This window comes from Ylistrum balloti, unplaced genomic scaffold, assembly GCF_031769215.1.
Source record: "Ylistrum balloti isolate Yb309-2 unplaced genomic scaffold, AGI_CSIRO_Ybal_v1 Utg370572, whole genome shotgun sequence".
NCBI classification, from domain to species: domain Eukaryota; kingdom Metazoa; phylum Mollusca; class Bivalvia; order Pectinida; family Pectinidae; genus Ylistrum; species Ylistrum balloti.
Genome location: NW_026782358.1, coordinates 91,763 through 107,046, shown reverse-complemented (window position 1 = coordinate 107,046; position 15,284 = coordinate 91,763). Strand labels below are relative to the sequence as shown.

Sequence of the window (15,284 nt, the reverse complement as noted above, 5' to 3'; positions counted from 1 at the left end):
GTGTGACCAGAGTAAACGAGATTGTGTCGTCATGTATGTCAATTACTTTGTCCCTTCACGATCAGAGGAAATGAGGATGTGTGTCGTCATGTATGTCAATTACTGTGTCCCTGTGTGACCAGAGTAAACGAGAGTGTGTTTTCATGTATGTCAATTACTGTGTCCTTGTGTGAGAGTGAACGAGAATGTGTGTTGTCACGTATGTCAATTACTGTGTCCCTGTGTGACCAGAGTAAACGAGATTGTGTCGTCACGTAATTTAATTACTGTGTCCTTGTGTGACCAGAATGAACGAGAATGTGTGTTGTCACGTGTGTCAATTACTGTGTCCCTGTGTGACCAGAGTAAACGAGATTGTGTCGTCACGTATGTCAATTACTGTGTCCCTGTGAGACCAGAGTAAACGAGATTGTGTATGCAAACCTGGATTTTGGTCACTTCGACGGAATCCCTCTAGTCTTTTCCTTGTAAATATGCCTAAAGGAAACTCTCGCAGGATTAATAGTAATAGTACATTTCCGCGGTGGCGGTCATTGCAACAATATGCTTGAAAGTAAAGGTGTCCATGACTGAAATTTAAGATTTCCGAAATAATTGTAAGTAAACTGATTGGGAGAAGAGAGGGTTTAGGAGTTGATATAAACAAAGTGACGAGGTACCTTGGTAGCAGGCTGAAATCAGTTAATATCCTGGAAAAAGACTGGCATACTCAATAGGAAAATCGATAAAAAAACTGCTTGTGTCCCTCTTCTCGAATAGATGTTAAATCCTTAATAATTTACAGTTAAATGAAGATATGGGATTTATCCATATCGATTTCCAATAGCGATGTACTCATGCTTCACAAGTTCGCGTGCTATATAGATAATTGAAGAAAAAATAGATTTATAAAATAATTATCATTTACAACAAATGTCTTATTATCCAGTAAGTTTCATAAAACATTGATTATCATTTAGATAGAATGTGTTTTATTTTCAGAATTTGTATCTTCCTATATACGTCATTCAGAAATGGTATATTTCTTTGGAACTTTGATTGCATACTTCAGGAAATATTTTCATGAAAAACAAGGAAAAAATACCTATTGACATTCATACTGTATTTCATATTTCATATGTGTTGATTGTATTGTAAAAATTTAGGTCAAAAACATAAGCAGCGTTGCAAGTTAAAAAAAAAACCTTTCATGTTTTAACTTTACAACATTAAACTATGTAGCCTTGGTAAATACTAACTGCAATATACACTAGGCTTAAGAGAGCTTTTATTAAGCTCAACCGGTTGACCGTTAGACTAGTAAGTCCAGGTTCGAATCACAGCGGAGGCATTGAAACAACAAATGACCTCTGTTACATGTTTATAGAACAAACTTACATTTTCAGAATGCTTCTGAGACAATCCTAGAGACACTTCCGTACTTTCATCGTACCTAAGAAAATGCAGACATTTTTTTTTTTAAGATTTCGATCCTGAATGGAAACGAGCGTTAAAACATCTCGGTTCTTTCCTAGATACGAGAACCAGAAATCGTGTTGTCGTCTTATGGGACATTTCTGAACCATTCTGAAAACTAAAATTCGATCTGTCAATAACATACTCATGGAATGGTCCTTCAAATATAGAGACGAGGGATAAAAACCAAAATAGAAAGTGCTCTGAATCAAAACAGACAATATTGCTTTACATTATCTTTTTTTTTCAAATTTGCTTTCATTAGTTGATTTATGTCGGTTTGATATCTAACAAGTATTTAATTTCAAACAGGAAAAAAAATACGTAATGAAAAATACTGCATAGGGTAAATGTACTTATTTTGGCGAAACCAAATTATAACGCCTGATCAATTTTTAACAAATTATTGCAATTATAAATATGTACACCCACAATAATTGCCATATAAACAACAAACAGAAACTTCCCGTTCAGATTGGATAAGGTGGAATACAGAGCGACATAAATCTAGTGTTCTTATAGAAGAAATGCTTTTAGGAGAGGGAGTTCAGGGTAGGTGTTAAGCTGTTCGATGTTCTTTCACATCCACATATTTCTCGAGTAAGAAGGTTTGTTTGAGTGAACCACTATAGAAGTGAACCATAAACAATACTTGTATTAATTCTAGTGAAGTTTATGAATCCATTATAAACGAGGTGTGTCCGCATCCTTATAATGAATCGGCAATTATTATTGTAGTGTATGTTTGGGAGCAGGATTAATAAGTAGATTTCTTCCTTAGAAATTCGAAGTAACGTTTGGATAGGGTTTCCTTTCTTATCGGGCAAGCTTATTTATTTATTTATTTATTTATTTATTTATTTATTTATTTATTTATTTGCAGTAAATTTATTAATGTCTTCAGGCAACGATCAAGTTCTTGGACGTCATAGGCAAAATGACAATTTTATCATGTTAAACGTGACGTGTGACATCAGGATCAAGGAATACAGATTTTGTTTTGTTTTCCTTTCAAATTTCAAGTTACTAATTCTTTTAAGAATACGGGTTTTGGCCATGATTTTTCATAATACCATATTTCACTATAAAATGATATAATATTGTTTAAAGTTCCGGTATCCCGTTTCTCTCGACACACAGATGACCGTAAATGCTGGCCCCGTACCCTTTAGCTTAATTTTAATGATGGTGAATATGCAAATACTGCATACGAAACTGGATCACGTGACGTGTGAAAGTTTTACGTTGTCGATAGTGTCTTCTTAATGCTACTAAATAGGTCACTCCTATATTTATTTACAAATGTTCACAACTATTTTAACGTTAAAACCACCTCCGTATAAAGTTATATTTTGCTTAATGACAGCGGGAAAAAAGTTTCGTTCTCTGTTTTTTTTAATTTGGTTTTAAAAGGAAGCCACAACCAAACACGGCTATATGCGTTACGTGGACGGGCTTGTCCGAGATGATTCGTACCCTATAGCTAAAATAACTACAGTTAATTGTCATTTTAACTAGATTTGTATTGGTATGAAATATGGTGAAAGCAATTGTCATAAAAATGACATGGCTGATTGTTACATAATGTACATTATTGTGTCGCAGCATTCCTCTCGCGGATATATACATATATATATAGTACTCGGAATCAAACTGATAACCAAATCAGAAAATTTGTCTTTTTTCAATAAAGTTTCTCATTAGCGATTAAAATGATACATTTCAAGACCAAATCAAACTCATTTTTATTTGTCGTAATATGTAAGTGGTTGGAAAAGAGATAACCTGATAACACTCTGTCAAATGACAGCGAAACCGAATCAACATCATAACTTGCGGTACTGTTTGGACCTGTCACAAAACAATTTGATACTTCTGATTCTCAGAAGCCGATATCAGAAATAAAAATCGGAAACACCTGTATAACCATATTCAACGTTAAATATCCAAAAGTTATTTCATAGCAGTAACAGTTGATGGTATCATGATGATGTATTGGGAGATGTTACAATGGTATGATGTATATTGAATATCGCCAGCTCACGATCCTTCGATGTGGATTTAACAATTTTATTTGTTCAAGTTTTTTATATGACGATATATAGTGTTTAGTTAAAGTAGAATATTTCACTTTCAGTCTAGAGTATAGCGTAAAAACGTGATCATATGGGATGTGACTGCCTTCTACACTAGTGTTTACATACTATACGCGGTCAATCGAAGTAACACATTGATGTCACATGTACCACGTGACCGATCCACTCATTAAAAACTTTCTCATGAGTAACAAGTACTTTCGATTGCCCAAAATATGTGTCAGGATATAATCAGTTAACGAGCTATTAAGATTACGGTGTGACAGAATTTAACGAAAACTTAAATCGTGACCAAATCCTTTCAAGCAACTCTGAAAATGAAGATTTCTACTATAAACTATTGTGGTTTCCGAAACAAATACGACAACATCAAATGATCGTTGGCTTGAAACGATGAGTTATACATGCCCAAAAATAACAAACTCGTGGGAATCATGATATGTGAAGTTTGATCTCGTTTCGTCTTTAGTAGGCCACATTTCACATTAACTGTCTACATGGCTCTTGCCATCTTGATGAATATACAGTAGCACAATTTGTTGTCGATTTATGTTTATAGATGTAGGAATATCTCAGACAATTTTGAATTCAAATGTAAGGTAATCACCAATGCTATCGTGGCTGATTTGATGCCAAAATGCATCCTTGAGTAACAATAACGACCAAATGGTGTATTGAAATGTTGTGAATGTCTTTGTCGAGTTTCCTATGCAAGCATCTAGTGCTTGCAATCTTGACTGAATTGTTGATAATGATCTCATTTGCTAGCTTGGTTAAAGTGTACCCTAAGTGCAGTTTTATATTTAGATATAATGTTAAGAATGCCGTAAAAATAATAATAGCGAAAACCCCGTCAAAATCCGTCGCCCCAGTGTCCAGTTATTAGAGCTCAAAGTTGTCGATTTTCACCTGTCCGCTCAGACCTAATCAGCGTAATCGTCATTTCCGCGGAATCGAGGCGCTTCCACTCGTGACGTCATAAGTTCAACAGAAATGGCAGCCAACATGACTGACAGTGACAACGACACCGTACCTGATTGCGATTTGAACATGAGTTTTGAGGATTCTGATTATGATGTGGATGATATTTCTGAAGACGGAATCCAGCCCTACCGATTTGAACCGGAATTACAAGACGATGTATCCAGTGAGCAGGAAAATAACATCGTCATTTAGTCGAACTCTTTTCGGCGGAGTCCGATCCATTGCTTTCATTACACTATAACGAATTGGAAATGAAGTTCCGTCGAAGTGTTTTGAACATAAATATGAATATTTTGTTAGACCTTTCCACATGTCTCTCTTCTTCCATCCGTGTTAGTGTTAGGACGGTGTCGGGAATTTTCGTACCGAAGAATTTTCGTCCGAGGGGAATTTTCGTAGCACTATGGATATATATAGATAGAGTGTCATCAACCAATTATAACACCCTCCGCTGTGTTGATAATAAAAAATTGATGTTTTAGAAGTTTATACAATGATTTGACTGGTTTTTACCCAAGTACTGGTACGTGTCTGTTGTTAGCCGACAGGCGTGTCGTCGCACCATTGTTTTTTAAAGCCACAGAGGCGCTAATTACCTAGGTGTGGTTATGAGTTTAGATAACATCTCTACACATAACCTATTCTATAGTACTACTATATAATAGAAGTACGAAACGGACGGACCGTTAGGACAACCGCACGCTACACACCGCTTCCCTCCTCGATAGGAAGCCATTTTAGCGGATTTAAGCGCTAATTCACCGACTCCTCGCTCACTACCTTAATATTGCGAAGATGTGAAGTACTTTCACGTAAATAAACAAAGAAATTACCTCGGAAAATCCCAAAAAAGATCACAATCACATGTAGCACAGTAACGCCAATATGGCTGCATCAGCAAAAGCGTTGAACTTATGACGTCACAGGTTTGGATGCCCGAAAACGAGGTCAACGCCACTCAGCCAAAGGTGTGTTTTTCAGAAAAGTCGCAATCTCCCAGTAACGGAACATTCCACGGCATTCGCGTTTTCAGCAATGTGTATTTTATGTACAGAACTATTTTTTGATCTCAACATAGCTGACCTCTCAGGGTACACTTTAAGCTTGACCAATGAACTCTAAAATCTAATGAAGGTGTAGAGGTCAATAGTGTTATGGTTTTGTGAATATGGACTTAGTCTGCCTAGAGGTTCATGGGATATCTTGCTTTTTTTCTGCCTGTTTTTTAATGTCGATACTGAGATTAAACCTTAACCATCAAAATGTTGTCAGATAAGGAGTAATACTGGATTGTGTGATGTTATTGTGCCATCTGTCCGAGGGTTCAGGAATTATTTCATACACAAGGATTGTAATTCAAAGTGGTTAAGGGTTAAGTATCCTTGGGTTAATTGGAATCAATTTGATGGAGATGGTAGGTATCTGCCCTCTTGGGCAGGAAGGGCGGGGCCAAACATGAGAAGTAGAGCAAACTCTTAAAAACCCTGCTTCTTCTGTAGGAATACCTGGATGTTTTTCTCGATTTGTTCTGAAGCAGTCTTTGAGAAGGGGAATCATTTTTTTTTTGTATAAACGGCGGATCCCAGCCGCCTGAGGCAGGACTTATTTTATATGAACAGTGGGTTTCGGCACCCAGGGACGTGAGGGGATAGGATCGAATAGTGGAAACTCTTTAAAAGTTCATCCTGTGTTGGAATTATTAATTTTGTCCATAGTTGATCTTAAGCACCCTTGGATGACGAAACTTATTTTAGCACAAACAGTGCAACTAACTCCCCTGGTGAAAGGGGCGGAGCCTTATTGGAGAAATAGGAAAAGGGTTTTGAAATCTTTTAGTTTAAATTAATAACTTTAAGCAAAATAAACCAGATAATTGATACATGGTGTATAGACCTGTTAAATAAACCCGATATCAACATGTGTTAATTACAATTACCAATACTGTCGATTCCTCATGAAAACCTCCAACGACATTAAAATCTAAATTCTTTATTTTCTCACTGCATATATCCAATCAAAGGAGATCATCGCACCTGTCCATCTTGTAAACCACATTCGCTTTAAGAAACAGGTTGTGTCATGTCAAGTCACCTACTGGTGCCTTCTCCCGTATTGAAGTTTTCCACGTCTCAATAGTAACAATCCAGCTTCCTAAAGATTTCTAATGATTCAAGAACATACTATATCATATCTATGCCATGGCTAATATAAATTGAAGAGCTATTTAACGAGATACAAAAAAAAAGTTATATTAGTTATATTTTTCTCGCACATCATTAATGCTGGTTCTATTTGCGGGCTCTGTCATCATTAGTTCGCCAGCTCATATATAGTAGTTTCAAATCTTCAAATAATTCAAAATAAACGTAACAGGAGAAATTAAATTTTGACAGAACAAATACAAAACTTTTTCAAAATCGCGACCGGAGTTCCTTTATAAAGGTATCAAAATTACATGCCAGTACTGTCTATGCACTAAAGCCATTGCAGAAAATAGGAGGGCAATTGACTAACAACGCCTTACGCCCTCGATCCGTTGTACTGTATTATCCATTGCACAGACGGGTCCAAGACAGACGCTATCTTTCCATGTATCCAGCCAGGCCACGTGTCGGACATACTCAGAAAATGAACTGGCCATCGCCTGGTGGAGAGAATATACACGGAGTCTTTATCATGTATATTGAGGAGGTTCCACTCGCCTTCTTTGCCAGGCTTTCCTCGTCTGACCTCCACCCACTTCTCATCGTCATTCCTCATAACAACATACATATCCTTCTTACCTTGAGGGCTAATATAGTAACAGGAAGATCCCTCTTTCTTCAGTAAGACGAAGTTGTGTTTTGTTTTGTCCAGTGGTCTTTCCAACGAGGATTTCAAGGAACGGAGATATACTGCTGGTTTTGTGTCGTGTGTTGCAAACCAATTCATCCGTTTCACAGTGTTCATGACTACTGGTACCATATCCAGATTGTCCATTGTATAGAAATCCTTGTGGCCTTCAATGAATTTAAAAGTGAACGGCCAACGGTCAGGATCAAAGAATGAGGCAAACCGAACATGTTTTTGGTTAGGAAGTACCAACGATTTCATCAAGTTCCTGTCCCGCTCGTGCTCACCTTCCATTCCTTCCGTGACACCCTTTGCCAGGCGGTCAGAATGTCCTGAGGATATAAGCAAAGCGTAGAATTCAAGCATGACGGCGTCACGGAGAATTGCAAGGTGAGAGTACATGTCGATGTACTTGATAACTCTCTCGCTATACATGGACAGTTCTCTCTCTGATTGTGTTGTAGGCTCGTTTTCCATCAATGAAAAAATTCTTGACTCTATTTTTCCTAACGTTTTCACACCGTTGTTTATGTCAATCGTATTAATCACATCCGATATTTCACTTCTGTTTGAACACTCGTCAGAATCAGAGCTCACACCAATAAGAACGTGATGTGCAAAGGAAAATACTCGACATGCGCCATCTACATCGGCTTTCATCACATCATCTCCGTAGGAATCATGAGTGCCTGATATTACCTTAGCCAGCATATCAATCGCGCTAGCACTCCGAAGACCACCATGACATACGACATCACTAGTTGAAGTATTTCGATCCGTAGATGAGAAAATAGAACGTATGAAATTTGCAAACTCCTTTGCAGGGCGTTCGAAAACTGGAGCTAACACTTGAATAGCAGACACGACAGAATTCAAACCAATCAATTTTGTTCCAATGTCCCCGACAAGCATGTTCTTGACACCAAACCTAATACAGCCAAGTTGGGTGAGAATCGTATCCATCTTTCCTCCAATTTCCGACAGATCTTTTAGGATATTTGCCAGAGCATCGGTAACCCTTTCTTTCCCAAGATCGTGTCCAATCTCTTTCAGTTTCCCCAACACTGCCTCGGCCTCCGTCATAGTGATCTCATTATATTCTATAGAAAGGCAAATTAAAAATCGTGAACTTGTGAACTTCATACATCATCTAACTAAGTACATATCAAGAGGTTCTTTAAACAACAGCTCAACGAACTTTCCAATAAGGGGACACTACGATGAATAGCTTGTAGGAAACAGGTCACCGGCAAGGATATACACTAGGTACGCAAGACTGTCAACATGAAGTGAACATTATTCAAATGTTTTATTATTATTTTTCATTTTTTTAACGAAAATGAAATATGACATAAATGCATTACACTTTATAACGAACCAAACAAAGTAAGCAGAGTTGTATATCCATAGTCCGACCACTCTCTTTACAACTGGACCTTTAGAGGGGTTCGCGAGATATATTGTGCGCCATGTTTTCATTTCAAAAGTGGAAGTTGACCTTTAACCACTTTAAACTTGACCGATGACCTCCAACATAATGCACACTGAAGTTGCATTTGATATTGTTTTACTATGGCCTGAGGGATTCATAGGCTGTCTTGTATACCAGATTTTATTTCAAAAAGTGTCCATATGTGACCTTTAAAGTGTACCCTGAGTGTAATTTTATATTTAGATATAATGTTAAGAATGCCGTAAAAATAATAATAACGAAAACCCCGTCAAAATCCGTCGCCCCAGTGTCCAGTTATTAAAGCTCAAAGTTGTCGATTTTCACCTGTCCGCTCAGACCTAATCAGCGTAATCGTCATTTCCGCGGAATCGAGGCGCTTCCACTCGTGACGTCATAAGTTCAACAGAAATGGCAGCCAACATGACTGACAGTGACAACGACACCGTACCTGATTGCGATTTGAACATGAGTTTTGAGGATTCTGATTATGATGTGGATGATATTTCTGAAGACGGAATCCAGCTCTACCGATTTGAACCGGAATTACAAGACGATGTATCCAGTGAACAGGAAAATAACATCGTCATTTAGTCGAACTCTTTTCGGCGGAGTCCGATCCATTGCTTTCATTACACTATAACGAATTGGAAATGAAGTTCCGTCGAAGTGTTTTGAACATAAATATGAATATTTCGTTAGACCTTTCCACATGTATCTCTTCTTCCTGACAAACTGAATCCATTGTTTGCATAAATCTGGCCTCTTTAATGGGAAGACATGCATCGACACCCCATCCGTGTTAGTGTTAGGACGGTGTCGGGAATTTTCGTACCGAAGAATTTTCGTCCGAGGGGAATTTTCGTAGCATTATGGATATATACTAAACAAAAAAAAAGAAAGGTAACACTACTTTATTTTCTTATTAATTAATTAAACCCTTCATAAATCCTTACCAATCATGTACGAATAAAGTAATTGATCAATTCTGATAAAACTGCAGTCATGGTTCATTATAAAACTTTGCGTTCAGTTGATTTTATTCGACTGTAATGGACGTTGGGTTCAATTTCAAAGGTAACACCATTAATAACGGGTATGGCCACCGTTTGCGAAGTAAACAGCATTGCAGCGTTGTCGTAAACCGGCGGATAATTCGTGGAGAGATGTTGTTCAGCGATCAAGGCTTGGGCCAGCTCCTGCAAGTTTGACGGCTGATTTTGACGTTCTCTCACGCGTCGCCCAAGAACGTCCCAGACATGCTCAATCGGTGACAAATCAGGTGATTTAGATGGCCAATCTAACACCTGTACGTTATTCTGCTGCAAGAAAGTTCTGCTGACGCGACTGGTGTGCGCTGGTGCGTTATCCTGTTGAAAAATGGCGCCAACACCATGGCGTCTTAAGAATGGCAGAACCACTGGTCTTAAAATTTCGTCCCGATATCGAATGCCGGTTAAATTGCCATTTAACACAACAAGCCTGGTACGAGTCCCCCCACAAATACCACCCCAAACCATCACACTTCCGCCGCCAAAGCGGTCCCGTTCTGCGACGCAGCAGTTCGCAAAACGCTCCCCTCGTCGCCTCCACATTCTGCGCCTTCCGTCACCGTGTTGCAGACAAAACCTGGACTCATCTGAAAACAGAACATTGTTCCATTGTCGTAAGGCCCAACGACGGTGAACACGTGTCCAGTTACGCCGATTATTACGGTGACGTCGCAACAAATTGGGTCCAGTGTAGGGACGCCGCGCTTTCAATTGGTTGGCCCTCAACCTGTTGCGGACTGTTTGGGGAGACACACGACAGCCAAACAATGTCCTTGTAGTCTCTACTGCGGTTACGAATCGATTGCGCAAGTGTATCAATCGTATACGACGGTCATTCCTGGCGGTCGTTTTACTGGGTCGGCCGCTTCGGGGAAGATCGGATGTTGACCCAGTTTGGTTTAAACGACTTACCAACTGGCAAATTGTCTTAACACTGCAACCAAAATGCCGTGCAACTCGGCAGCGAGACTCCCCAGCCTGGATCATGCATACAGCCCTTTCTCTCTGTACTTGTGACAGCCGAGGCATGATGATAAAGTTGATAGATAGCAAGATTCGGTGATTTCTAAGTCCTAAGGATCTAAGGAACAGTTGTCAGTTTGAATGTTTATGAAATTCAAGCGAATATACGAGTTAGTCGCAGAAAACCTCCTGCAGCTCTTTCGCTAATACAGACTTTCACGCTTGCATGATTTTGGTAACCCCCTTGGATTTTGAAATGTAAAACATTACCATTTTCTAATATTGCACAAACGTCATTTTGTTTTCACTCATTTACAGGTATTCGCCAAGGAAACATGTTAACCTTTCTTTTTTTTGTTGAGTATATATAGATAGAGTGTCAACAACCAATTATAACACCCTCCGCTGTGTTGATAATAAAAAATTGATGTTTTAGAAGTTTATACAATGATTTGACTGGTTTTTACCCAAGTACAGGCGTGTCGTCTCACCATTGTTTTTTCAAGCCACAGAGGCGCTAATTACCTAGGTGTGGTTATGAGTTTAGATAACATCTCTACACATAACCTATTCTATAGTACTACTATATAATAGAAGTACGAAAATTCCCGGGCGGACGGACCGTTAGGACAACCGTACGCTGCACACCGCTTCCCTCCTCGATAGGAAGCCATTTTAGCGGATTTAAGCGCTAATTCACCGACTCCTCGCTCAGTTCCTTAATATTGCGAAGATGTGAAGTACTTTCACGTAAATAAACAAAGAAATTACCTCGGAAAATCCCAGAATAGATCACAATCACATGTAGCACAGTAACGCCAATATGGCTGCATCAGCAAAAGCGTTGAACTTATGACGTCACAGGTTTGGATGCCCGAAAACGAGGTCAACGCCTCTCAGCCAAAGGTGTGTTTTTCAGAAAAGTCGCAATCTCCCAGTAACGGAACATTCCACGACATTCGCGTTTTCACCAATGTGTATTTTATGTGCAGAACTATTTTTTTTTTATCTCAACATAGCTGACCTCTCAGGATACACTTTAAGGTTCTTAGAAGTCAGATAAACAGGAAATTTCTCCATTTTTGTCTCCGCCACAAATAGTGAATTTCCTGTGAATCTCTGTGTGAATATTTCCTCTGTTCATGTTTTGTCCTAATTTTATTAACTTGACATTGGATCAAGCGTTATCATTGAGTTTCTCGCGAATTGTTGTGGAACACTGAGTGACAGGTAAGACACAATTGTGACAGACGTATCATTCTGAGTTTGTATGGCTTATTCAGGCATACTGGCCCTTAGAAAACAGATTGATGCTTCTTCGTAGGGTATTCTGCGAATAGCTGTGCGCTAGATACAGCCTAAATGATGTCAAAATCCTGCGATGACTTCAAAACGAAACAAAGCATATATATATACGTTCTTTCTACAATTTAATCATATTTCACTAGAAACGGCATAGTAGTCTATCTTCAGCATGAATAAGTATATATTTTTCATTATTTGTCAGTTGTTAATACTTCTTGCTGGACGAAGCCATTGTAAAACACCTATCAAGTTTCAAGTTTTCAAGTTTTATAAATCACTCCAGACACACCATAAGTGTGTAACAGGAGGTCAATCATCAGATGCAATCAGATACATTGTTACATATTGTCTGCAAATAATCAGATACATTTATACATAGTGAAATGTGCATACATACCAGCGTACATGTAATGCTGCGTGCATACATACATACACACGCACATACATACACATATACCTACATATATACATACGTACATGCAAACATACATACATACATACATACATACATACATACATACATACATACATACATACATACATACATACATACATACATACATACGTGTACATACATGCCCATACATACTTACATATAATTTTAGATACATACAATTAATTCAGAAATTACTAAGTATTTTTTCTAGTTTTTGTAAAAATTTTGTTACTTTTCGAAGTAAAGGGGCATTACAAATAGTGAACATTCCTTTCATTTTCAAAACACTTGGTTGTTGGTAATAGTATTTAGGTAAGTATTTTTGACGTATTTCTTTAATATAGTCGTTTTCACATTGATAAAGGTAATGATACTCATCGCCAATATTTATATTACATAATAAACAAATTTTTTCCTGGCGAGGTACACCTGTCCATCTACCAGTTTCGATTGGTAACTTACAATTAGATGTTCTAAATCTACACAATGTTTTTCTATCTTCTGGGTTTAGTTTAATCAAATAAGTCTCTAATTCCCATTTGCTTTTAAAGATTGGGTAAGTTTCTCCACGTGAAGAAATATCAGTGTCATGGTACCACTTCTGAATAAACTGATCAATTAATCTTTGTTTAACTTTAGACTTCAAAAAGATTCTATCAACAGTACATATATGTTGGTTATTCCATACACTGCTATATCCAGTGTTATCTAGTATTGACTTTATGGACTTCAACCATTTGAAATCGATTTGATCTTGTGACTGAAGTTTGTTCATTAAATTATAGAGTATACATGATAATTTATTCTCATCTGTAATAATTCTATGCCAAAAAGTCACTATTCGAGTCTTGATATCAATTTCTATAGGATAACGACCAAGTTCCCCATATATCATATAATTTGGGGTATTGCTTCTCAGTTTAAGAATTCTTTTACAAAATTGTAGATGTATTTTTTCAACGCTAGTTACATTCTCGAATCCCCGTATTCCACATGCATATAATAGAATAGGTGACACAAGTGAATCAAATAGTTTAAGTTGGATATCAACAGGTAATGGAATATAATGCCTTTCTAGCCTGTTCTATCAATTGGGTCCTAGCCTTTACAAACGTACCATTATAGTTAAACAGTACACCAAGATATGAATAAGAGTTTACAACCATTAGGGACTCATTATTATAAGTAAATGAATAAGTACCTCTACTTTTTCTTTCCTCAAATATGACGACTTTAGTCTTTTGAGTATTGACAGTCAGTTTCCATGTTTCACAGTATTTTTGAAAGCAATTTAAAGCATTTCGAAGACTAGCTTTTGTCTTAGCCATCATCACAGTGTCATCAGCATACAATATAATGAACAATTTCAGATACAAACCAATATGTCTCAGGCATGTTGTCTCTATTTCTTGTAGAGGATTAACATTATTTTCGATCAAAAATCGTTCTAGATCATTTAAGTGTAATGAAAACAAAAATGGCGATAAATTATCAACTTGTTTCAATCCGACATTGCAAATAAAAAAAATCTGAGGACTCACTTCTGTTTTTGACACAGGATTTAGTATTTAAGTATAGATTGTTAATGACTTTTAAAACTTTCCCACATACATTAGACGCAATTAGTTTCTTCCATAATCCTACTCGCCAAATGGTATCAAATGCTTTTTTAAAATCAATGAACGTGCAAAAAAGTTTTTTTCTTTGTGAGAAGTATAAGGAAATTAATGCATGTAGAACAAATATATTCTCTGTCGTTGAGTAACCTTTTCTAAATCCTGCCTGTGTATTCGATATAAGGTTGGTTTATCGCTCTCTTATATCTACAAAGTTAAAATAACCAAGACATTCGTTGCCATAATAAACACAGTTTATTTATTAATACCCATAATTTATTTCTTTTGCATCGTATACCACCTAGGCGTTGAACGCGAGATACGGACGCACCAAAGCGTGACGACACTGCTCACGGGCGCCAGGTGGCCTTCAAAGTCAGTGATGTGAAAACGGTTCATAGGTACTGTCTACGACCAGTATTTACCTTTCAAATTATGCGAGATTGCCCGATTTCAAATTAACGAGGTGAAAATACTAAGGCAAAGAAGACACTTTAACTGCGTTATTTTTTATTTCAGATTAACAGATTTTTTTTATATAACCGAGTTCAAATTAAGTGGTTCGATCGTATAACGTTTTATAACTGGTTTTGGACTCCTTTTGTTCGCCAGAGGTGATGGTAAGATGTTCGGCTGTGAACCTGTCTCATCACTGAACTATTTGGTATCCACATTTCTTATTGTTAGGTGGACGAACGCCTCATCTGTCATCATTTCTGTCTCAGAGTTTTCTCTGCATTTAACTTCAGAACAAATGAAGAGTTTAACTCTTCATCCACATTCTCGAGATTGACAGTTTTAACCCTTCGTCTTGGTTTTGAAGAATACGTATGTGTGCTAATAGATTCAACATTTCATGAAGTGATTATTTGTATTGTACTTAAGGTTTACTCCCCAAACCTGGACTTTCACTTTTTTGGCCATGTTTCTTTCCACATTGTCTACAAGACATTGAACTTTCCAGTTTCGGATTTAGGGAAGTTCCTGGATTATGTAGTTTTTGTTAATGTTCTTGTCCCATTCTTTTCTTAGAAACACTGTCTACTGATTCTTCTTTGTGATTGAGATTTTTCATTATGTGTGTAGTCACACCAC

At 37.5% G+C, this 15,284-nt stretch overlaps 1 protein-coding gene across 1 annotated transcript; it reads right to left on the bottom strand.

The window, feature by feature from the left end:
- Nucleotides 1–7,055: 7,055 nt before the first annotated feature.
- LOC132556464 (uncharacterized) lies at nucleotides 7,056–8,510 on the bottom strand. Its single transcript, XM_060220874.1, has one exon. It carries the CDS (start codon nucleotides 8,508–8,510, stop codon nucleotides 7,056–7,058), a length of 1,455 nt encoding a protein of 484 aa, XP_060076857.1.
- Nucleotides 8,511–15,284: the final 6,774 nt, after the last annotated feature.